Source organism: Bubalus kerabau, chromosome 4 (assembly GCF_029407905.1).
Source record: "Bubalus kerabau isolate K-KA32 ecotype Philippines breed swamp buffalo chromosome 4, PCC_UOA_SB_1v2, whole genome shotgun sequence".
Taxonomy (NCBI): Eukaryota; Metazoa; Chordata; class Mammalia; order Artiodactyla; family Bovidae; genus Bubalus; species Bubalus kerabau.
Genome location: NC_073627.1, coordinates 89,377,471 through 89,404,565, shown reverse-complemented (window position 1 = coordinate 89,404,565; position 27,095 = coordinate 89,377,471). Strand labels below are relative to the sequence as shown.

At 37.6% G+C, this 27,095-nt stretch overlaps 1 protein-coding gene across 4 annotated transcripts in view; it reads right to left on the bottom strand.

Annotated features, from left to right (window-relative positions):
• MLLT3 (MLLT3 super elongation complex subunit) overlaps positions 1-27,095 on the bottom strand; it is a 324,734-nt gene that overhangs the window by 180,184 nt on the left and 117,455 nt on the right. Inside the window, exon 1 of one of the 4 annotated variants that reach the window (XM_055577942.1) lies at positions 13,363-13,376. The exons of the other annotated variants lie outside the window; for them this stretch is intronic. Coding sequence (XP_055433917.1) covers positions 13,363-13,375 — 13 coding nt within the window. The 5' untranslated portion in view covers position 13,376. Of the gene's footprint in view, positions 1-13,362; positions 13,377-27,095 lie in introns of those variants that run through there. 4 annotated transcript variants of the gene reach the window in all.

Below are 27,095 nucleotides of genomic sequence, written 5' to 3'. Positions count from 1 at the left end.
GAAAAAACAGAGACACAATTTCCAGTTTAAGAAATTTATAGGAAAAAGTTTATATCTGGCCATAGTTGAAATTTTCAATGCTAATGTCCTATTTTTAAATATCTTTTTTATTATGAATTATGTACATGCATTGATATCTATCATTAATTTGCAGGTACTCCCAACATAAACTGCATATACCTATTTAGATTTTTTTAAGGCTACTAGCATACTAATTCAGAGAAGGCAATGGCACCCCACTCCAGTACTTTTGCCTGGAAAATCCCATGGACGGAAGAGCCTGGTAGGCTGCAGTCCATGGGGTCACTAGAGTCGGACACGACTGAGAGACTTCACTTTCACTTTTCACTTTCATGCATTGGAGAAGGAAATGGCAACCCACTCCAGTGTTCTTGCCTGGAGAATCCCAGGGACGGGAAGGCCTGGTGGGCTGCCGTCTATGGGGTCACACAGAGTCGGACACGACTGAAGCAACTTAGCAGCAGCATACTAATTATAATTTAAGAAAAGAATGTGGCAAGATCTTTCGAACCTGTACCTTTCCTACAGGCTAAGAAAGGAACTTAGAGGTAATTTGGTCATGTTCTAGTTCTTAAATTGGATGGTAAATTCATGGCTGTCCATTGGATAATCTTGCTTTGTCACTTACACATTACCTATGTTGTCCTATATGTACTAAGTGCTACATAAATTAAAATTAACAGGTGGTACAGTTTCTTCAAAGTATAGTCACAAACATAAAAATAAAATTATGAATATTGTATTTCATGACTTCCTATATGTATATAGACACTAATGCCTTGGAATTTATAGGAAAAAAAATCCTTTACAAAACTTTAACTATACAGAACAGCACAAAATAGTTGCAATCCAGAAAAATGTAAATCTACTTAAAAGCCCAAATTTCTAAACTAAGAACTTTAGTAAATTATATATAGAAAATACAGCTTATAGATCTGGTCTTAAAAACCTTTAGTTCTGGCTATAAATCCTTTACCGAAGACTATAAGGGTAACTAACCTATTGCTGATAAGCCAGAAGTCTGGGTTGTTTTTAACTTTATGGAGTAACTAGGATGGATCCAGTTGACAGGATGGAGTATCTAGTTGATTACCTTGCCTCTAACAAACTGGCTAAGAAAGAGTATTACAAATCAGTCTTCAGTCTAAATTGTAATCTGGTTTCTGTTTTTTTTTCTACTACAGCTATTATTCTTGTCTCCTTTTTTTAATTTGCTTAGTGAATCACAACTATCTCAATACTTTTGCCCTAAATTAAATTCCAGAGAGTCAGGCATTAAACATTACAAACTTGATCTTATTATTAGAAACTTTATTGTCAAGTATTCTCTTATTCTTATTTATTAGCAGAATATTTTTTTAAGGCATTTGCCATGTAAACAATTCATTTCTTTGGAAAACATCTTACCTCTCAAAACTTACCAAAAGACAAGTTTCTGGCCTTTTCCCCCCACTACAACAAGTGTTAAAAACAGGTGTCAAAGAAAGAACCAGGTTATTCTGACCTATCCAACTCCAGCTTAGCTTCTAACACCTTGTCATAACATCCTTATGGGATACAGTGGCTAAGCAGTAAAGAATTCGTCTGGAATGCGGGAGATACAGGAGATGCAGCTTCAATCCCTGGGTCAGGAAGATCTGGAGGAGAGCACGGCAATCCACTCCAGTATTCTTGCCTGGAGAATCCCATGGATAGAGGAGCCTGGAGGGCTACAGTCCAAAGGGTCGCAAAGAGTCAGAACAACTGGGCACTTGCACAACGTCCTTATTTTTTAAAACCCAGGAAGGCTTAGTATTTCTTTGTAAACAGTCCCTCAACTTCACAGACGAGCTTTTAAGGAAAGGTTTTCTATAAGACTTAAGAATATTGATTTCAGTTCTGGCAATCTGTTCTAAGCAGAAAACTCTCATCAAAGAATAGCATCATACTCTTATGATGTTCATTATAGTATTATTCACCTGCATGCGTGCTCAGTCACTAAAGTCGTGTCTGACTCTTTGCGACCCTATGGACTGTAGCCCCCCATGCTCCTCAGTCCATGGGATTCTCCAGGCAAGAATACTGGAGTGGGTTGCCATGTCCTCCTCCACGGGATCTTCCTGACCCAAGGATCGAACATAAATCTTCTGCATCAGCTGCATTGCAGGCAGATCTTACTGCTGAGCCACTAGGGAAGCCTGATATTATTCATCTGAGAAAAACATAGAAATCCACTTAAATTCTGATAAGAAGGAATGGCTACCTAAGTGGTATACCTTTTACAAATGGAATATGACACAGCATAAAAAATCATGTTCACTGCTAAAAATGTGCAATTACATGAGAAACAGCTTATGTTACAGGAAGTGTGAAGAAAAGGACAATTACAATTTTTGAAAACTACATTAAAAATATTAGAAAGGATACAGGGTATTTTTTTATTGTTTTTTCCCAAAAGGTATATACAATGTACATATACAATTTTTTTAGTAACACCATAGCTACAGTCCTTCTGCTCACATTTTATGGCATGCGGCTATCAATACCTCCTTGCTCACTTTCCCAGAATGCATACTTCTAACACATTCAATCATCTGAAACACAGATGAAAATTTTTCAGATAGAAACTAATAGCCTCTGTCTTTCAGAGGACGCACTTGGGTGTGTATTATCTGAAAACTATTAAACTATCATAGTTAAAAATAATTGGGCTATCAATTATTATTATAGCAGATAAACACAATTTGACTTTCAGGATCCCTGGGGATTCTCTTTCCCACACGTGTCAGAATCCTAAGGAACTTTCACTGTTGTTGAATGATTTCTATGATCCATCACATCATCTATAGAGACACATCATTCCCCCATTCTTCAGGGAAGATCAGATTTATGCAGCAACCCAGAAAGCTTTAAAGATGATCATTTAATCTTCAATTACACTACAAGAGTTTGACCTAAATTTAAGAAAAACTAGGCTACTTTAAGAAATAAGCAAATAATTCCTTGAAGTAGTTGATCTTATCTCCCTCTGAACATTTTTTTCTTAATCCCAAATTCACATTTCAATGATATTTCTCAGATAAATCCAGCTGCTTGAAGTTCTCTTTGAAAATATTCAAAACCAATACATTTTAATAGCACTTGGGGCAAATTTACCAACATCTTACAGGCTGCCCTTCTTTAGGGGCTCAAAAAAAAAAAAAGAAAAAAAGACAGTTAAAAAGTATTTTCAAATTAGTCTCCCATTTTCATTTTTCAAGCAGACAAGTTTCCCCATCATGAACATTTCCTCATTACTAAACTATTCTTCATAACCAATCAAGTTGGCCCTGAGTTTAATACCCACCACACACTCATTTTTATTTTATATACACTGACATTCAATGATATAATTATTTCATTAGTTTTATAGATACCAAAGGGATATTTCCAGGGGAAAGAAGTTGTACTGTACATATATACAAAATGATTTTTCCCCCCTCACAGGGAAATTTGCATCTTGATGAGAGGTTGTCTTTTAAACTACTCTACTTTCACACATTTAATAGGTAATAAATTTAATAAAATTTAATAAAGGTAATAAATTTATAGTTAGTTGAATGGGAAATGCTTGTGCCTCATTTCTGCCAAACCATAAGCAAGCTTCTTAATTAAAGGGAGTTCACCACTATCTTTTCACCTTCGAGGAAAAACTGGGGATTGTGAAGACAGCCGTTTCTCTCTATTTCCACCACACCTGCTGCGCAGTGTTGAATATTATGCTCCACCACACCAAAAACGACACTCAGAAACGCCTACTCCCTTGTTTCTCAGAGTGTGGTTCACAAGTCAGTGATGTCATCACTCGGGAACTTGTCAGAACTAAAAATCTCAGACTCCACCCCAGACCTACTGAATCACAATCTAAATTTACCAAAATGCCCAGGTCATTTGTCTGCACTTTGAAGCGTAAGAAGCACTAGTCTAGAAGTTCAGGTAGAAGGCAGCACGGTAAACGATCTCCTGCTTGCACATGCTAAGCTGTTGTGAAAAGCTGCAGAAAATCTACAGTCAGCAACATATAAATCACTCCTAGAGATTGTTAATAAATCTTTTAATTACATCAAGTCTTTCCACAAAGATAAAAAACATGCAAGTGACTGATGCTTTGTGCCTATTAACAGGATTTTCACTGCACTACCAGAACTAGATATTTTTTAATAACAAGCTGAAAATACATACATCTGTTCTCTATTCTCTAATAGAAATCTTGCTAAAAGATATTTCCTCTTCTGTTCAAACCTAAAATGGATCTTGTGGATGAAATCTATTTTTAATTGTTCCAAGTTAAAAATGAGTCAAAGCACCTTAATAGAAAAATCCTAACTGATCAGTTTTAGGAACCAATGTAATTCACCTTATAAATGAATGAAGTATGCATATTTAAATCACATATATAGCCCTTATCATAGTCTGTGGTCTCACAGTAGGTCTCATAAGGGGGTACCTGTAACAAAGGTCCTCACACTTTCAAGAATAACTTTCATAAGAAAATATCAAATGTCAGGCTTCTGGGAATTTACAATACAATGTGACTCACAGAAGTGTAATTTATACAACTTTCCAAAGGTGGATCCAATACGTAACATGGTACACCTGTACTGACCCATGCTCTATTAGTCTACAGATCTTTAAACAAGCTGCTTCTATAAGGACTTCAAATATAGCCTACCACAAAAGTGTTTTGGGAATAACTTTATCCCCCTACAATCCTAGTCTTGTTCTAAACAGAGCCCTTAAGTAAATTAAATCTTTAGAAAAACACACTTTTTTTTGTTTGTAAAGAAAGAAACATTTCCTGGATGCCAGAGAATGTTTCCTTGAGAAACTGTTTATGTTACTGTGTTGAAAAGGTGTTTATGTTGCTATAAACACCTTCCTTGTAAGAGGGTATGCAGAGTTTCCCCATTGTTTACATTGTAATCAGCCTTATTCTGAAAAGATCTACCCTGATTCCTCATGCCTGGACTCATTCTTCCTCCATTCTGTCCCAATTAGATCACTCTCAAAGATATTCTGTATTTGTTTAGCAAGATCGACTCATCTCATGCGAACAAGGGAGTTTAGGTTCATAATCAGGACTACAATTACCAACCTCATTAATGAGCAAGCTGTGGTGGTTTGTCCACTTCATTAAGTGGAAATTACATTTCCTGGAAAATTCTTGTCTGTGTAGTTCCAGGTTAAAGTTAACCAAAGGTAGAACTGGCCTAGACTTGGAAGAAAGGATCTGCATGGATATGGCAACCAATATTCTCTGAAGGTTGTCATGGTTAGTACCGTGACCAGACATGGCTGTGTAGGTGGGTTCAAGCTTATCTTTGCTCTTCTCAGATCCCTGTCCAATTTCCAAGCTGGTCCCTCAGGTCAATAGTGACTCCAGGCCCACCAACAGACCCATAGATGGTAACTCTATGGAGGCACAGCCTTCCACAGACCCACTCCCATGAGCCATGTCTTATGTTTGGCTTCTCAGGCTAACTAACTGGAGACTTCACTGACACTGTGACTTGCCTCCTGAACCTTCAATTCCCAAGCACCTTTCATTAATGTTTAAGGAATAATTTCTATAATAAAACTCTTACTCAATAATCCATTGTAGTCTTCTTCCATGATTAAACCCCAACTGATTTGAAAGGCTTGGTTTACCTGTTAGCTCTGCATTGAATGGTCTCCTGCCATTAATGACATGGCATATTCAACAGTAAATGGCACAACAAACTTCGCTTGCTGATGCTCAGCTGTGCTAACATATGGCCTAAGGTTTAAGCCTATCACTAAACCCTGCCTTTTTCCCATATAACTTTTTTCTTTTTGTTCTGGCTTCATTGAGACATAATTGACATATAAGAAATCTCATATTTAAAGTACATAATTTGATATGTTTTCATCACAGTCAATAAAATACACATATCAACCCCAAAATTCTTCTCACCTCTCTTTAAAATTCTTTTCCCTATCTGCCTTGCCCATATCTCCCATCTCTAGGCACCATTGATCTACATTCTATCACTAGAATTATTTTGCATCTTCCAGAATTATATATACACATGGAATCACACAATATGTACTCTTTTTGGGGGTGGGCAGGGGTATCTGACTTCTTTCAGATTCATTCAATGTTGCTGTGTACATTAAAGCTCCTTTTTATTATTTAATAATGTTTCACTATGTAGATCTCTAACAGTTTATTTATACACTCACTTATTGGTGGACATTTGAGTTGCTTCTATTTTGGAGCTATTATAAATAAAGCTCTCAAGCACATTTGTGTAAAAGTCTTTGCATGGACATATACTTTCAAGTCTGTTGATTAAGTACCTATGATTAGAACTAGGAAGGTATATGCTAACATTTTAAGACACTGAAGGACTATTTTCCAAAGTGATTAAACCTTTTCAGTATCAATTAGCAATTTATGAAAGTTCTGGTTGCTCCATAACCTCATCAACATTTGGTATCGTCAGTCTTTTTAAATTTAGCCATTCTAATGGTTAAAATGGTGGCATAATGATATCTCATGGTAGTTTCAATCTGCATTTTCCTAATGACACATGATACTGAGCATCATTTCATGGGCTTACCTGACATGTGTATTTCCTCTGTTGAAGTGTCTATCCAAATATTTTGTCAATTTTTTAGCTGGATAGCTTTCTTATTACTGAATCGTTGTTTTGTTATTCTAAGTAGTCACTAAGTCATATCCAACTCTTTGTGACCTCATGGACTGCAGCATGCCAGGCTTCCCTATCCTCCACTATCTCCCAGAATTTGCTAAAACTCATGTCCACTGAGTCAATAATGCCATCCAACTATCTCATCCTCTGTCGTCCCCTTCTCCTCCAGCCCTCAATCTTTCCTAGCATCAGGGTCTTTTCCAATGAATCAGCTCTTTCCATCAGGTGGCCAAAGTATTGGAGTTTCAGCTTCAGCATCAGTCCTTCCAATGAATATTCAGGGTTGATTTCCTTTAGGATTGACTGGTTTGATCTCCTTGCTGTCCAAAGGACTCTCAAGAGTCTTCTCCAGCACCAAAGTTCAAAAGCATCAGTTTTTCAGTGCTCAGTCTTCTTTATGGTCCAACTCTCTCATCTGTACATAACTGCTGGAAACGCCCACAGCTTTGACTATATGGACCTTTGTCGGCAAAGTGATGTCTCTGCTTTTTAAAGGCTTTCTAGGTTCGTCACAGCTTTTCTTCCAGGCAGCAAATGTCTTTTAATTTCACTGAATCGTAAACCCTTTAAATAATCTAGATTCAATTCCTTTGTCAGACATATGCTTAGCAGATATTTTCTCCCAGCCTGTGGCTTTTCATTTTCATAACTTCTGAAAAGCAGAACTTGTTTCATTTCCCTACTTTAGGCACAAAGTCTGTCATACTAAAGCACTAAAACATCTTTGATCCTGGAAGTCTGAAATCAAGGTGACCAAAGTGTCAGCAGGGTGATGCTCCTGCTGAAAGCTCTAGGGTAGAATCCTTCCCTAACTCTTCTAGCTTCCGGTGGTTGCTGGCAATTGTGGAACTCCTTAGCTATGGTAGCATAACTCCAATCTCTGTGCTGTCTTTGCACAGCATTCTTCACTGTGTGTCTCTGCGTGTCTGTATCTTCACACTGCATCCTCATAAAGACACCAGTCATTGGCTTTAGAGCCCACACTTAATGCATTACAATCTTAACTTGATTACATCTGCAAAAAAACCTATTTCTAAATAAGACCACATTCACAGGTGAGGGGGTTAGACTTTCATCCTATGTTTTTTTTTTGGGGGGGGGTACAAAATTCAATACACAGCAGGTGCACAGATTTTAATATTAAAAAAAAAGCACACTGAATGATAAATTATTCAACATGAGTTCTAGCCTCCTTGACAACAGTCTGTTTTTGCCTCTTTCACTGTTCCCATAGAGATATCCCCAAGCTCATTTGCAGAATGTCTTGCCCATGGTCTTACTTCCTCAAAACAGATGGATTCCTTGCAAGAGTCAGTTCAGTTTAAGCTTCTGCCCTTGGTTCGTTTGTCTGTACCAACTATTAGGTAAATGAACATGAAGAAAAAAAAAGTTGCCATGATTTTCTCTGTTATGATCTCTCCCACTTGGTCTTCCCCCAACTAGGGTACTAAATTTGGAGGGAACAGGGTTAGTTACAGTTAGTTAGTCAGTGTTAGTTGCTCAGTTGTGTCTGACTCTCTGTGACCCCATAGACTGTAGCCCGCCAGGTTCCTCTATCCATGGAATTTTCCAGGCAAGAATACTGGAGTGGGTTGCCACGCCCTTGTCCAGGAGATCTTCCTGACCCAGGGACTCCTGCATTGCAAGCGGATTCTTTACCTACTGAGCCACCAGGAAAGTTAGTAACAAATCTAAATCTAAGAGATGCGTCTAATTACAGACCTGTCTTCCTTCAGCATCACCTAGAAGAAAACACAAATTGCTTCTCCAAAGAAACATGTTCTAATTATCAACTGTTGCATATTAAAGCACCCTAAACTTAGTTTAAAAATAATAACAGCCATTAACTATCTTTCCCTCAGGACGTTGGGAAGATCTGGCTGGGCAGTCCTGACTCAAGAGTTTCTCATTTCTCACTTGGCGGCAGACAGACGGTAGCTGGAGCTGGAGCGACAGGGCTCTCAGGAGGCTGAGGGCCCTTTCCTGTGGTCTCGCCTCAAAACACGATGGCCTCAGGACAGTTGGACTGCTCCTATGGTGGCTGCAGGTTTCACAATCAAGTCTTGCTTTCCAAGAAAACAAAAAAAAGGAAGCAGCACTGCCTCTTATGATCTCACTTCAGAAATCACAAAGGGTCATTTCTGCAGGACTCTGTCAGCTGAAACAGTCATAAAAGCCCACTTAGTTTCAAAGAGGAAAACACAGACCTCTCTCTTGATAAAGTGTCAAAATCAAATTGGAAGATGAACATGTCAGATGGGAGATAACACTGTGGAAATCTTTGGAAAGCAAAATTTGCCGCAGAACATATCCTATGTCTCCCCGGGGCTCTGCTCCATTTACATTAAATGCCAAGCTGAAGGTATATACTCAAATTCCTAGCACTCAATATTTTCCCCATTCTTGTTTCTGCTGATACTGCCTTCCATCTTGACTCCTATGGTCTAGCATACACTAGTGATTTAGGCCCTCTGGGTATTCTGTGTTATAAACAGTGGATCCAGAATTCTTTACTCAAAGTCATACAGAGAAACTAATGGCAACCACTTAACTCTCTGTAATTAGCAATTCCCCCCATTCCACCCTTTTCCTCATGATGAAGGCCCAGAAACCGAGGTTCTATTCTAGCCCTACCAAAACTTATTCAGAACCATTTATAATTCAGTTTCAAATCATTCTTTCATGGGTTTGAAGTTAATCCCTCACTGTAACATACACACACACACACACACACACACACACACACACCCCAACACCTTCTTCAGTCAAATGTGAATGTCTTTTGGGTCATTCATCAATTATGGTTCATGATAGCTATTCATTAGTCTGAGTGCCAAGGAAATGTCCCATGATCCGTTCTACTTCCATAAATCAGGATAAATCTTCATTCAACTACACCATTTTTAGGCACTTCCTTTAAGATTCCCTTCTTTTCTATAAAATACAATGGAAAATAAACTAAATTTCATACAATAAATATTTATGGAACCCTGACTGCCTGCCAGGCCGTCTGCCATGTGCTGGGCCACAGAGAGAAGTAAGACACATTCTCCTTCCCCTTATGGAGCTAAGCTTCCAACATGGGAGGCGAATTTACCAGCAACCACTATACAACTTCACCACAAACAAGATATGACTAAGGTTTAAGCGACTTGTTTAAAACCGTAAATAAAAGAGATTACCCAGGTAGGCAAGGAGAAAACATAAGAGCCCAGAATATAAAGAAGACATAGCTGGATAAGGACGCACCAATGAACTTGAAGGTTCCTCTTACAGAAATACTCCAGGTCCTTGACGGCTTGTGACCAACCATAAGGCTAGAAAGGCATGCAAGTGCTAATCTGTGTTGTTCCTTACACGATATCATGAGGAATTGAGTTCTACAGGCAACAAACAGCAACTAAATATTTCTAAGAGGTGAAAAGACTTAAGGAGACCCAAGTTTTCAGAATGACAATTGGGCACTATGTGGGAAATGGTTTGTGGGAAAAGAGCCTGGAAGTAGGAAAAACTACTAAGTTCAGGCAAAAGGAAAAAAGGGCCCAGGAATGGAATGAACAAAGCAAATACAAGAACATCCAATCTGGTGACAGATACCTTGAACCAGGGCTGGAGGGAAGGCGGGCGATAAAAGCATCCTGTCAGAATAAGAATCTACAGAAGTTGGAGAGAATCATGTGTCAAAGTCAAACAGATCAAAAGGCTAAGAGAAGAAATAAACCAAGACGACAGTGATTTTAAACTTACTTTCTGCAGGAAGCTTGGTTAATTATAGAACAACATCACTAAACGACACCCTAAGTGACAGACTATGAGCTAAGTACATAATCACAAACTCAAGGAGAGTAACTTTTCATCCTGGTGATCGTCTTACTCGCCTTATAAACCACATTTCTCTCCTACCACAAAACTAGAAGGTAGAAACCAGAGGCCCTGAGATGTCAGGGAACAAGAAACTTTAAAAACAAAGTCATAAAGAGGAATAACAGAATCAAAATGGAATCTGTACAAAGTACACATATATAACAGCAAAAATAACAACTGGCATAGGATGAAAACTGTAAGAGGTTAGCCTGTAAGCTCTCAAATAAAAATGTTCCTATAGGAGTAATTCCTCATCCATTCTTACTTTGGCTGTAGCCCTTCTTCCCATGCCTCACTTGAAGATGTCTGAAAGGCCCCCTGGTAGCAAGCATGTCTCTTATTACAGACAAGAAATGAGCTTGTAGTTGCACCTTCAACAGGTGGGTTTTTCTCTTCCCTTTTGCTTCTCTATCCTCACCTTGGGAGGTTTATATTACAGGTGAGCAGTAGGTCTGGCACATAACATTAGAATATCTCCAACCGCTAACTGTTCATATTAGCTACAAGCATTAGATACCACTTCTGCCTGATCCAACTCTGCCATTTTTCAGCTGTGTTTTGTTTTGTTTTAATATTTATTTATTCATTTGGCTGCACCAGGTCTTAGTAGTGACATGTAGGATTTTTAGTTGCAGCATGTGGGATCTAGTTCCCTGACTAGGAATCAAACCTGGGCCTCCTGCATTGGGAACATTGAGTCATAGCCACTGGGAAGTCCCTCACTGTTTTAAACGTAAGCTGAAATGTCTTTCACGATCCATCTTCACATTCCCAAAGACAGCAAGAAAAATATGCATTTCTGTTTTGTCATCTCTGAAAAATAAGCGACAGTGGTCACTAACAGGGGTCACCTACCCAGCTTGTCCAAGAGGAGAGGCTGGTGAGCACTGTGGGGGCACCACTGGCTTTCCCCTGCCACTGCAGCCTCTCCATCCTGAACAGTTTCCAGGGCCATAACCATCGAGTAAATACTATTTTTTTTTTTACCTTTTAAATATTAAACACCCATACAAAGCCAGTCTTCAGTGAAACATGTTGTTGGTATAAGGATACAGATTTCTGGCTTTGAATCACATCCAGTTATTATGCATTCCAAATCACATGCCAAAATTTTAATGAACTTTCAAATTTACATTTATGAAAACAGACCTTGGCACACATAAATGGGTTATTTTTCCATATCACTTTTCAAAAGGTGCCTCGTAGCTAAAATGATTCTGAGCTGTCTTCTGTCATTCAAAATGAACTCTACAAAAGAACTAAATGTTCCTACTTTTACACTAATTTATTCTACATTGGTTTTACTCAGCATATGGTAAACATATGGGAAAAAGAAGTGTATCTGGAAGCTGTTAGAACTGCATGTAATCAAAATCTACCAGTAGAAATCTAATTTGATTAATTGAAAATTAAAGTAGTAGTTAATCACTAGCTATTTGAGAAAGCAGAGGGGAGTGGGTATCACTAAAAAATGAATCGTTCTCAAACACACAAAATTAATTCTCTTTGTTCCAAATCAACACTTACTATTCAATTGGCAACAGCAAGGGTTGCCAAGGCACTCCTAAAATCTTCAGTGGGTCAGCCCTGGCTTAATGCTAAAGTGAGCGGTAAATTTTGAAAATGAAATCTACTTTTGGCAAAGAACCCTGTTCCTTAAAACATCACTTTAAGAGCTAATTGATCTTTTAAGAGAGAAGGAGATAAGTGGAACCCAGGTCAAGTTTTCCACCCATATCTAACTCCAAATTTTCATGCTGACATACCATCTACAAATTCACATAATGTGTTAGCTGTGTATCTAGAGCAATCCACTTCCTACCAAAAGAATATCAGCATCTGATGAAAACCTGAGAGAATTTTTCTTAAGTTTTCTTAAATTTTTCTTAATTTTCTAAAATTGCCTGCTCTAAGTGACCAGGGCCTAAGATCAAAACTTTTATCATTTTCTAAAGATGACAATGGTATTATCATAAAAGATATTTATGGTATGATCAAATTTTATATAACCTTTCCAAAGCCTGCTTTAAAAGTCAGACCCTTATTCTTCCCTCCCAAACCTCTGGGATAACACTGTAATCAAAACCAAAATTAATCCCATGTTCAAAGCTAGCATATGATTTCTCAGGATTACTCAATTTCCTCCTGCCCATGCATGCAAGATTTTGCTTACTAACTATAGCAAGTTCACTGTCTTCTTCAAGGCGGAGCCTCAGTATTAGAAGAACATTAATCAATCACATAATTTCATGCAGCCTATTTCTAAACTGGAAAAAACAAATCAAATCAGGATAATAGATAAATCAACATTTTAAATGTTAAATGTTAAGACCAAATAAAATAAAATGTAAACAAAAAGTTTATGTTACAATAAGACTATATCATCAATCCAAATGAAGTTAAGTTCATTTGGTTAACCTCTAGGTTAAGTGTCAAAATATAACACATTAAAAAAAATAAAAGAAAACAGCTTATACCGGGTTTGAAGCAGGCATACTAAATGTGAAAGTAAGGAATATTAAGATACAGAATTTTACATTCCCTGCTGCTTAATACAAAAAGGGAGGTTCTATTTCAGTGTTATCACAATAAAATATTTTAGGGTCCACTATTGACCAGAATCACAAACAGTACCATTGCTTCTGAGACTGCTCTAAATTTAAAACATTGCAACTTTCCTCTCATAAAATCCATTTGTATTGGCCCCAGAAAATCCAAGGTAAATGCAAAACCCACAGAATGCTTGAAATGCATAATGAGGACAACAGATCTATTCCCTTACCTTTCCCCCACATTCCACCCTTGCTCTTTAATGAAAAAAAAAAAAAAAAAAGTCTTCAGTCTTATCAGTTTCCTTTCACAAACACTCTGCTTCATGTATCCTCCAGAGGCCCATCCACTAAAGGCAGAATGAAAGTGTTTACAGATGGTAGAAAGAGATAGGGGAGGACACCACCCCTGAGCCAACACTATCTTCCCAGGATCTAGAGACCTAAAGAGAAGAAATTCTAGTCCACAAAACCCCAGTCATAGCTTTAGTGAGGAACTGAAAGTAAATCTTAGAGGTAAAGAATGAAGACAAAACATAGCTAAAGATTCAGGCTATAGGAAAGGATTAGACAGATAAGCACAAACTGCTTTAGAAAGTCAGACTCCAAACAATTCAAGTCTATAGAAACCAGCCTCTTGAATTAAAAAGAACTAAACAAAAAGGAGGACAGTTTTTAAAAAATGTTTTAAACCCAGATGGCAAACTATATTTGCCATATTCACTAAAATAAGTATAAAGACTCCATCAACCCAACTAAAAAAAAAAAAGAAAAAGTATGGCTAAGAATCCCAAATTTTACTCTACTCAAACCATTTCTATTTTATGGTATCACTAATTTATACACCTGTCCTCTCTGTGGCCTCAAGGAACTAGGAACCAAAAGAGCATAATACATGATTTCCATTTAAATCATTCCATTTTAGAAGTCAAGTTATTCTGTGTTTGGAGAAGGGTGGTGAGGACATGACAAGGAATTACAAGCCAAAATAAGCCAGTGGGAATTAGAAGAAGTAGGGCTCTGCTCTTTTCATGCAAAAGAGATCCCTATTGTGGTAGGCACCATGTTTTTCTAAGTACGCACAATGCCCACAGTTAACATTTTGTGAAGATCTAAATGAACACCAGGTCAACTTGAGCTCCTCAAATTCTCTCCTTTCAGAGTCCAGACTGGGGCCCCTTCACATTCTGGTAGTACAATAACTGGCTACCTAAGCTGGTGATCTTTTTTTTTTTTTGAGTATGTTCACTATGGGCAGTATGCTCATTAAAATGTGTGCTGAAAGGTATATTTACTGGGTTCAAATTTCAGATGAATATAGTGGGAAGAAATGTTTACTATATTCTTTGTAATTCTTCTTTATCTTCAGATAAAAGCGGTTATTACTCTCTAGTAGTGCCTGGTCTGAGTCATTAAAACATCCTTGTTGGAGGGTTGTTTCTTTTCTACCTTGCTTCTTCACCCGAGACAAGTACTCATTAAATGTCTGCACTTGAGGTTTGAGTTTGTTTTTAAGCATAAGTAACTGAAATACTGAGTGATACACCATATTAAAAACAGCTCACCACTGCAAAACTAATTATACCACGGTTCAAATTGTTTTTGTTATGTATATCTCAATGCATCTTTCACTAACAGAATAACTTATACCTTCTATCACATGTATCTCTAAAACAGATTACAACTATTTCATTAATACCACGGATTTTTGTTTTATATTCTGCAAAGTGACTTCAGTAACTTTTATTGTAAGAAGAACTATCAATCAGAGCACAATGCAATGGCCAGGGTACAGTATTTTTAAAACAAGTTAATTTGAATCTGGTAAGCACCACTTACAGACTTGGGCAGGCCACTTGGCTTCTCTGAAAATTGGAGTCCTCATCTAAAGATGAGAATATCAACATTATACCCTATTTATCTCAGGGATATTAAGAGGATCAAATGTGAAAATGTTTTATATATCCTAAAAATCCTATACATAACCATAAAAGAAAGAACTGATAAGCTGAATTACATAAGCATTTACTATTTCTGTATGGCAAAAGACAAGTGATAAACTAAAAAAAAAAATATTTTCAACACATCTGTCAATACCTCTAAAGGACTCCAAAAATTTGATAAGTGAAAGAATCCAAGAGAAAAAAAGATGATCAAGAAATAGAAAAAATGCAAATAAATTAAAAAATATAAAGAAAGATATTTAACCTCACTGGTAGGCAGAGAAATGCAAAGATCAAGTTTGCTAAAAACGGACATTCTCATACACTGCCTTTTTGGAGGAAGAGGGTATAGTATGAAAGTCTAGAGTCTTCTGGAAAGATACATACATTATTTAAACTTTAAAAGTCATATATCCTTCAATTATGGGCTTCCCAGGTAGCTCAGTGGTAAAGAATTCAACTGTCAAGCAGGAGACATGGCTTCGATCCCTTGGTCGGGAAGATCCCCTGGAGAAGGAAATGGCAACCCACTCCAGTATGCTTGCTGGGAAATCCCACAGACAAAGGAACCTGGCAGGCTGCACTCCATGGGGTCGTAAAAGAGTTAGACATGACTTAGCAACTAAACAACAACAAAAACATCCTTCAATTAAGGGACCCCATTTTTCGTATTTCTTCAACTGAACTTAAAGCACCAGTATTTAAGATATATATTCAGGGATATTTTCATTACTGTTTAGAAGAACAAAAACTGGAACTGCAGTTTCCATCAATAGCAGAAAACCTGAATAAATCACAGTTGATTCTCTCTATAGAATATTTATTTATTAAAAATAATGAATTCTATGTCTGCATCTGTTGATCTTGAAATATGTCCAAGATACATGTATGTTGAACTGAAAAGTTCAAGTTGGAGAATCATGTAAATGGCATTATCTAGTTAAGTTTTTACATGTCTATTTTATTAGCCATATGAGAAAGATATCGGAGAAATATACCATAATGTTAATACTAGTCATCACAAACAGTTGATACTGGTGGGGCTGATTGTGTTTATTTGCACATGTGTATGCAGGGATATTTATTCATTTCTGGAGTGACTGACTTATGAAAATTAAATGTATTACATTTTATAATTTAAAAAATTTTCAAGAAAAAATAAGATGAAAAGAAACTGTTCCCAATATTAGAAAGAATACATACAAATATGCAATTAAAAATAAATAATCAATATTCCATATATTCTTTCAAATAGGAAAAAAGAAATCTACCAAGACAATCAAAGTATACTACAATGAGTTCTACGTTGAATACTTCACAATATTCTATCTCATCACTCCTTGTCCCAAACTGCTACCAGAAGTAAAAATAAGAGAAGTAGAAAAAGTTAAGCTATGAAACATCATTAAACACGTCATTTCTAAATGCATAGATACCACAGGTGCTCACACACACACACACACACACACACACACACACATTACTCTGTCACTGAAGGGAAGGAAAAGCAAAAGTGAGAAGACAGGTACCTGCAGCTGAGGTTGAGGGTAGGGGATGGCAAGAGTAGTCACAGCAGACATTAATAATCAATCATGTGTTCATTGATATGGAGCTGAGAATTCCAGTCTCAGAACTGAAAAGCAGGAGAAACCCATCTGCCTTCCCTGGTTCAGAAAGGCAGATAGCCTAGCTGTCTTTGCCAGAGGAAAAAGGCTTACAAGTCTGAACCAATGATGAGTTGCACACCCTTGCCTACCCTTTGCTACCTAAGCAGTTCAAGAGCAAGTCTTCAAAAGTCTTCCTTCAATAAAAGCTACTAAAATGCTCATTCTTGATCTGCCTCTAAGAAGGGCTACAATGGTGTAGTTTTAGGGATTGTGGAACAATAGATCCCTCCCCATCTGGCAACTGGTATGAAATTCCATTAACAAACATGTTTTCATTCCATAATAGATCCTTCTTAATTTCATATGGCAACAGCATACCAGCATGAATTGGTAATATCGGACACTTGTCCATTTTGATAGGTCCTCCTTACCTTTAACCAGCAGTTATTAAATTGTGACCTCAAGACTAGCAGAATCAATACCACCTTGGAACTTGCTGGAAATGCAAAAATGATCAGGCCTCACCCTAAAACAAATGAATCAGAAACTTCAGGGGAGGAAACCAGTTCATTTTTCACCCAGCTTTCCAGTTTGTTCTGATTCTGATAACCACTAAAGTTTCAGAACCACTGCGTCAAACTACCCGTGTGAAAACAGCATCAATATCTGTAGGTGTTTTTATCCTGCAGGCCTGCAAAGTTTAATAGCAGTAATGCTATTTCAGTAGTAGCATAACATATAACGACATCATTAAGTAAATTTCGTCTGTTATTTGGGGTTTTTTTTTAATATAGCTAATTTTTTTTCAAGAAACTCTGTTCCTAGAAGTCAGTAACTGAGGTTACTAAAATAGCTATGGCAATCACCAGAACTGCCTCTAACCTCACTGCCACTGACAAAGCACAATACATGACCAATCCCTCCCCATACTAAGGATACAGTTTGCAGAGCCTGCCTTTTGACTGGAACGCCTGCTGTTTATGGTACTTGCCTTTTTTTGCATCACCAGCTGTAAAAATGACTTTACTTAAATGTATAAATCCATACTCCACAGCATAGGACAATTCAACAAACACAGATGATCTAACATCTACTATACATAAGACACCATATGAAGAACAGCATGGAAGGCCCTGACTTCAGCGAATTTACAAACTAGCTGGAGAATACCATGCAGAATGTGGCAGAGATTCCCAGATTTCCACCAAAATCTGCTCCTCCCCCTTCCGTGCTTCACAATATTTCCCGGCTTCCTTTGTAGTCGAGTGGTTGTATGAACAGCTCTTACTAATAGAATGTGAAAAGTGATATATGACGTTAGACATCTTAGGCTTTAAACCATCAGATATGTCTCTCCTTCTGTCCTGTCCGCAGAAAACCTGGACCTGGTGGCCACAGGGCTTCAATCACGCAAATGACAATGTGTCATGGGATGGGGACAAAAAGACTTGAAAGGAATCTGGATCTCTGAATAAACACAGGTCCCTCAACCTGGATCATGCCTATCAAGACTTACATAAATGAGAAAAACATCTTTGCTATTGAAGCCACTGTATTCTCAGGTCTCTTTGTTATAGCCTCCTGGCATAGTTTGACTCATCGACTATCTAAATCCTAATGTACTAAGTGGTATACAATACAGAAGGGGCTGCAGAGAGGTGGTCCCCTCTATAGGGGGCACCAGAGAGAAAACAGAAGTTGCAGGAGTCCAGTAGTAGAAAAGATTGTCAGCCCCCTAACCCCAAACCCCAAGCAAAGTAGAGGGAAGACATGAGAGAGGGTGTGGCATGATTTGCTAGGGAACAAGCTACTGTGTCTGGTGCTGAGTCATAATGCCATTCACAGGGATTTCAGTTTGACGGCCCTACGTACAGTTGTGCCTCAGTGAGCCCTGAGACCGCAGTCGTTCTGAACTGTTTCTGAAACCCCGATGTAACCTCAGACTATCCACTCAAAAATACACGTGCAAAAAAAAGTTTTCACACGTAAAAAATTTCCGTACCATTTCAAAAGGCTTGCGCCCCATACACCAAGTTCATGCACAGACTCCCTGATGGAAATGTTTTGTGATCGCGCTTATGTCTGAAAAAAAAATGATGTACATTCTGCATCAGAACAACATGGATTCTGTGAAGGTTTTCACGCAACAAATGATGCACAGGCAAACGTCACTAGATGTGTTATATTATGTACCACGGGAATATAATACATAATGACAAAGAAATACAAAATGAAAGCAAAGTCACTAAGAAAGGCATCCAGAAGATGTTAGCCATAAACCCCAGACCCAGCTCCAGGTCTTTACAGCTGTGAACACTGAACATTAGCCCTGCTTCAGATGTGTCCCCCTGACTCCTACAAGACTTCAGCAATCCCACCTGTGATGTACATGAAGGACGAAGCAGCTCCATCATAAAAGCTTGGAAACAATGTTAACACTAAGTGGCTCCTCTGATCACAACAAGGCTTTATGTGTGTACTGAAAAGCTATAGCAACTTTAAAAAACTGATGTAGAATTGACATACAACATTATGATTCAGTGTCTGTAAATACTGCAAAATGATCACAATAAGTCTAGTTAACATTTTTAAATCACATTTAAAATCACAGTCCAATCTGATAGGTAGTCTTACAAAAATAAATAGAAAAGCATAAAATTCTAAACACATACACAGCCAAATACTTTAAATTACAGCCAATCAGAAAACTTCAGCAGTCTTACTGTTCTCGTTCTTTGGCTTATCTGCAAAACTTTCATTACCTATCAGGTCCCCCTGTTGTTCCTCACTTTCTGTGTCTACAGAATGTTATTTTATTAAATAATTGTCATGCCAAAAGGCACACACTACTATAAAACTTTATCTGCGATGCTGAGCAGAAACATCTATTTCTCTTTTGTCAAAACGTATTATAATGCTCTGTCACCTACAGAGTGTGTAGTATGATTTCCAGGTACACTTGAACTAAAAAAAAAAAAAAAATCTGTTTTTCTCCTAAAAGGGTACCAATAGTTGCAATGATGTAAAAAGATTATGTGGTAATCTTGAATAGGCAACATATTTCATGTTTCCAAATATCTTAGCTGGTTCAATAGAAGACTAAAAGGTAAAATCTTTCCTAAGTATATTATTTTTACACTATCATGAGATAATTGAAAATGTGTTCTAATAAACTTGACTCACACATTTTAAGTACCTACTTAATTTTCAGTAATTTGCTGGAAATTACTAGCCAGTGAAGGATATATGTTCCACTTTATTAACTATAAGAAATAATTATACTTAATATGGTATCTATTTTTTAAACCAGTTTAATTCGATTTGTTAATGAACATTTACTTACTGCCCATGTAGTAATATAGGTTTTTTTTCAGACTTTAAAGAGTTCAAAGTTTAACGTTTCATAATGCTTATTGAATATCAGTGTCATTAGAATCCTGAACATATAACCTTAGAGACATAAAATGGTCTCTAAGTCTATACTAGGATTTTTTTTAGTGGGCTAATAGTAGAGGGCTATACAAACATCAAAATAGAATCTCACACACTTAAATCATAGCACTATCCACTGAGAGGAACAAGAAGAAATGGCACTCAGTAGCAATGATCACAAAAGGTGCCCCGATCTAAATACTGCTGCTGCTGCTGCTGCTAAGTTGCTTCAGTCGTGTCCGAATCTATGCGACCCCATAGACGGCAGCCCACCAGGCTCCCCTGTCCCTGGGATTCTCCAGGCAAGAACACTGGAGTGGGTTGCCATTTCCTTCTCCAATGAATGAAAGTGAAAAGTGTAATTGAAGTCGCTCAGTCATGTCCGACTCTTAGCAACCCCATGGACTGCAGCCTACCAGGCTCCTCCATCCATGGGATTTTCCAGGCAAGAGTACTGGATCTAAATACTAGTCCCCAATAAAAGAAACCAAGGCTCTCTGAAAAACTGGTTGAACCTAGGGCTGGGAAAATGAAAATATAAGATGCACTTGGATAGTCTCATGGAGTCAGAAAATTTGAAAACAGGGCAGTTCTGGGAGTGGGAATGGAAACACGTCTTAAAGCCCCAGGAAGCAACCTGCAGGAATTCCCACTGGCCAAAGCTGGGACAACTTAAATAACAAAATACACAACAATAGTAACATGGAAAAAAATATCCATGTGGCATACTGATATAAACAAACAATCAGGGAGAAGTGATCAATTTTCTTTCTGGAAGAATTCCAGTTAATAAATGAGAAGAAATAAGTAAAACTTATTTAGAACTGCTGCAGGAAAATTCATGGATGAATGCCAAAACAGGTGGGCAAAAGTTTAGGCAGAAACAAAATATCATATAGTCTCAAAAGCATCTTTCCCAAAATATTTAATAATTACAAAGAGAAAAATGGTAACTTTACAGTGGAGTATCCTGGTAGATACCACTTAAACAAAGGGAACAAAGTAACAAATATTGACAACATGCAGCCCCTGAGATGATGCACTGAGAATGGCTCAGCAAGGCTGTGCTATTCTTCCCAGTACCACATAACCACAGTCTAATCATGAGAAAACATCAGTGAACCCCAAATTCAGGGATATTCCACAAACCACCTGGCCAGGACTCTTCAAAAATATCAAGGTCATGAAAGACTAGGAAAGACTGAGAACTGCCACAGACTGGAAACTAAAGAAACCTGACAACTAAGTGTGATGTGGGATGTGAGACTGGATTCTGCAACAGAAAAAAAAGACTGCTAGTAGAATTGATAAAGTTAAAATAAATTCTATATTGTACCATAACTGTTTTATGTTTATTTAAAATGTTAACATAAAAGGAGCTAGGTGAAGCATGGACAGAAATTCTTTTTCCTATTTTTGCAAATCTTCATTAAGTCTAAAATTGTCTCAAAATAAAAGCTGTGGAAAGCACAACAGAAAAAAATAAACCAACTGCACCATCAGCAAAAAATTACCAGCTATAAACCTGACAAAAACCACAAAATAATTATAGAGAACATTATAAAATTTTATAGGACATAAAAAAGAAGGCAGGAGTAGAGGAAAATACACTAAAATCACAGGATAAAAAAAGCTAATAATTCTCAATAAAGGTTAAGATGGATCACTATTTTGAATTTAAAACGGGCAGGGACTATTTTCATTTTGCTGGTCCTGTAATACTTTTTAAAAACTTAATGGTTCAGTTAACTAACAGTGAGTTCAATCTTCCTACATGACAAAGATCTTCCTTCATGACAAAGATAAAAGAAAAAGCAATGCTTTTAAAAAATTAAATTGGTGAATTGAGATATGTAAATGTTACAAAGAATCAAAATTAAGGATGAAAAATGAGAAATAAAAGTTAGTCTTCCAAAACTAAAAAAAAAATAAGGAAAACTACAGAAGTACTTATTAAACAGAAGAAATTTATGTAAGTATTTAAATTAAGACTTCTAACAGTTCTCCAAACACTTCTAATGTGGTGTCTAGACTGGATTTGAAACACAAAAAGGATATTAGGATAAAAACTAAATAAGTCTGAAAAAAGTCTGGAGTTTATTTAACAGTGATGCACCAACATTAGTTTCTTAGCTTTTACAAAAATATCATGGTAATGTAAAACCTTAACAACAAGGAAACTGGGTAATAGCTACACAAGAATTTTTTGTACTGAATTTGCAATTCTTCTGAAAACTTCATTCATTTCAAAATAAAAAGTTTATTAAAATATATGTCTTATAATTTTTAGTTGTACAAAATAGTTCCTGCATTCGATCATGTCATTTTATTAAACCATATTGGTTTACTTGATTATATGGCAATTTTTTCACACATGTACATACATATATTCATTCCAATCCCAAAGAAAGGCAATGCCAAAGAACTACTGCATAACTGCACTCATCTCACACACTAGCAAAGTAATGCTCAAAATTCTCCAAGCCAGGCTTCAACAGTACGTGAACCATGAACTTCCAGGTGTTCAAGCTGGATTTAGAAAAGGCAGAGAAATCAGAGATTAAATTGCCAATATCCATTGGATCATCAAAAAAAGCAAGAGAGTTCCAGAAAAAACATCTATTTCTGCTTTATTGACTATGCCAAAGCCTTTGACTATGTGGATCACAACAAACTGTGGAAAATTTAAGATATGGGAATACCAGACCACCTTACCTGCCTCCTGAGAAATCTGTATGCAGGTCAGGAAGCAACAGTTAGAATTGGACATGGAACAACAGACTGGTTCCAAATCAGGAAAGTGTACATCAAGGCTGTATATTGTCACCCTGCTTATTGAACTTATATGTAGACTACACCATGAGAAATGCTGGGCTGGATGAAGCATAAGCTGGAATCAAGATTGCCGGGAGAAATATCGATAACCTCAGACATGCAGATTATACCACACTTATGGCAGAAAGCAAAGAACTAAAGAGCCTCTTGATGAAAATGAAAGAGGAGAATGAAAAAGTTGGCTTAACACTCAACATTCAGAAAACTAAGATCATGGCATCTGATCCCATCACATTATGGTAAATAGATGGGGAAACAATGGAAGTGAGAGACTTTATTTTCTTGGGCTCCAAAATCACTGCAGATAGTGACTGCAGCCATGAAATTAAAAGACGCTTACTCCTTGGAAGAAAAGTTATGACCAATCTAGACAGCATATTAAAAAGCAGAGACATTACTTTGTCAAAAAGGTCCGTCTAGTCAAGGCTATGGTTTTTCCAGTGGTCATGTACAGATGTAAGAGTTGGACTATAAAGAAAGCTGAGCACCAAAGAATTGATGCCTTTGAACTGTGGTGTTGGAGAAAACTCTTGAGAGTCCCTTGGACTGCAAGGAGATCCAACCAGTTCATCCTAAGGAAATCAGTCCTGAGTGTTCATTGGAAGGACTGATGCTGAAGCTGAAACTCCACTACTTTGGCGACCTGATGTGAAGAACTGACTCACTGGAAAAACCCTGATGCTGGGAAAGATTGAAGGTGGGAGGAGAAGGGGACGACAGAGGATGAGATGGTTGGATGGCATCATCGACCCGATGGACATGAGTTTAAGTAAGTTCCAGGAGCTGGTGATGGACAGGGAAGCCTGGAGTGCTGCAGTCCATGGGGTCGCAAAGAATTGGACACAACTGAGTGACTGAACTTACTGACTGACATACATACATAACTCATGATACACATGGTTGAACTCACAGAATTCATTGGCTCAAATGGAATAAGCTGAGCTACAATCATATATTGACTCACAAAACTTATCAATTATCAGTTTAAAAGTACTTATTTTGAGTTTAGTTTGTACCAACTAAGTCCCATTCGAAGTGCTCTGAATTCCAATTTCTTTCATGTAACATAAATCTAGTAAAATAGAAAGGCATGTAAATAACTGGAGAATCATATAAAGACTAATACAAGAAAATAATTAGAGAATAAAGAGAAGACCACCGGAGTAAAACCATAGAAGAGTTAGGTACACAGAAAGAAGGGATGACTGATTACCTAGAAGACAGAACAGACTGTTTCCTAGAGGTGATTGTTGAACTAGTCTGGAATGAAGACTGGATACCTGGAGAAGGAGAGAGAATGTCTCAAAGGCACAAGGACAGGAGAATTCAAGGCACATTTGAAAGTGGCAAAATGTTAAGAGAGAATGCTGACCCACGGCCACAGTACAACAACTACACAAAAAGCCATAGAAGCAGTGGTGGGTGTTTGTGGGTGTGTGTGTAAAAGGGAGACAATGGATCTCAAATGAGTTAACATTTAACAAAAGATTGACAGGAGAGGAGTATTTAATTGTACCACAAATCCAAGTCTCTACAGAGACTCTTGCTTCAAAACCATATTACTATAACTCTACCATAAAAGGAACATTCAAACTGCAAAGAATTTTAAGTGTACATGCTCTAGACAGGAAGAAAAAATTAGGAAAATGTGTTCTCAAACACTGTATGAAAAAGATGACAGTGCTTTCTGTCCTTTAAATCAGAACTGAATCCTGAATTTAATGAAGAGAAATCTCTTATTGTCCATGATGCCATAAGCAATTAAGACCAGCTAGAACTCATTAATTGCTAGAAAAACAGCCATAGTATGCTCATTCTATTTATCCAATGCAGCCTAGTATTCAAGATCAATGGCAATCTAAAACAGGAGATATAAAAAATGAATGCATACGAACCAAAGAGAGAAAGACATCATTTGATAGTAAAAGGGACTTATCCTTTAATTGTCACAAGTTTCTTAATATTCTTGAAAACATATTGTGAGGAGTTTCCTCATAAACTAAATGTAAAAATGTAAAGCACATTTATTCCAGAACCCAGAATCAAGTTTTGATACAAAAAAAATTTAGGAAGAAATAAAGACCCTCTTGCTATCACCAAACTATTAATGTTTTTTAAATTACCACTGAAGTAGATGAACAAGCTTTATACAGAAATCCTTTTGATAATTCACACTTCAAATAAGACCACCAAAGTCACCTCTTTCAGCTTTGAAAGCCACCAAAGAAAGCATTAGTTTAAAAACTAAACTAATCCTGTACTGTACTTACTGTTCTTAGACTTGTATTCTACTTCTGCTTTATTGACTATGCCAAAGCCTTTGACTGTGTGGATCAAAACAAACTGTGGAAAATTCTTCAAAAGATGGGAATACCAGACCACCTGATCTTCGTCTTGAGAAATCTGTATGCAGGTCAGGAAGCAACCATTAAAACTGGATATGGAACAACAGACTGGCTCCAAATAGGGAAAGGAGTACATCAAGGCTGTATATTGTCACCCTGCTTATTTAACTTAGATGCAGAGTACACCATGAGAAATGCTGGGCTGGAAGAAGCACAAGCTGGAATCAAGATTGCTGGGAGAAATATCAATAATCTCAGATATGCAGATGACACCACCCTTATGGCAGAAAGTGAAGAACTAAAGAGCCTCTTGATGAAAGTAAAAGAGAAGAGTGAAAAAGTTGGCTTAAAACTCAACATTCAGAAAACTAAGATCATGGCATCTGGTCCCATCACTTCATGGGAAATAGATGGGGAAACAGTGGAAAGAGTGACAGACTTTATTTTTTGGGCTCCAAAATCACTGCAGATGGTGACTGCAGCCATGAAATTAAAAGAGTCCTTGGAAGGAAAGTTATGACCAACCTAGACAGCATATTAAAAAGCAGAGACATTACTTTGCCAACAAAGGTCCATCTAGTTAAGGCTATGGTTTTTCCAGTAGTCATGTACGGATGTGAGAGTTGGACTATAAAGAAAGCTGAGCACCAAAGAATGGATGCTTTTGAACTGTGGTAAATGAGAAGACTCTTGAGAGTTCCTTGGACTGCAAGGAGATCCAATCAGTCCATCCTAAAGGAAATCAGTTCTGAATATTCATTGGAAGGACTGATGCTGAAGCTGAAAACTCTGGCCACCTGATACTTAGGCGAAGAACTGACTCATTGGAAAAGACCCTGATGCCAGGAAAGACTGACGGCGGGAAAAGAAGGGGACAACAGAGGACGAGATGGTCGGATGGCATCACCAACTCAATGGACACGAGTCTGAGTAAATTCTGGGAGTTGGTGATGGACAGGGAGACCTGGCGTGCTGCAGTCCATGGGGTGGCAGAGTCGGATACAACTGAGGGACTGAACTGACTGACTGTACTTGGACATAGATAAACTGGATATTAACGCTTAAACATTATTTGGAGGAAAACAATGGGACACTTTAAAATTAGCTTTACCTCTCTGAAATATTGATAGACTCTTTCTGGATCCCAGTACTAAAGTCATTACTCTTTAGAAGATAGAATTATTGCCCACTAATGGAGTTACACTTAAAGGTGGCTCTGTTTGTCTTATATCAAATTTCAAAGTCATATGTAACATTTATTTCCTCTTGTTTCAAATATCCAGGGAAGTTCCTGCTCAGCATGTGTAGCATAAAGAAGAATATAAAAATAAATAAAAAATAAGTATTCTGTCCCTTAAAATACTATTTGTATCAAGACCAGAATTAATAGTATCCTTATCCTGGTTCCTACATGACAATCTCCATGAAAACATCTATGAAACTATCTCACAGTACAATGGCATGATAAAATATTTCTGCCAGATGAAATTTACTGCTGCTGCTGCTGCAAAGTCGCTTCAGTCACGTCCAACTCTGTGCGACCCCATAGACGGCAGCCCACCAGGCTCCCCCATCCCCGGGATTCTCCAGGTAAGAACACTGGAGTGGGTTGCCATTTCCTTCTCCAGTGCATGAAAGCGAAAAATGGAAGTAAAGTCGCTCAGTCGTGTCTGATTCCTAGCCACCCTATGGACTGCAGCCCACCAGGCTCCTCCGTCCATAGGATTTTCCAGGCAAGAGTACTGGAGTGGGGTGCCATTGCCTTCTCCTGAGATTTACTACATAAAATAAAAATTTTCTTCCT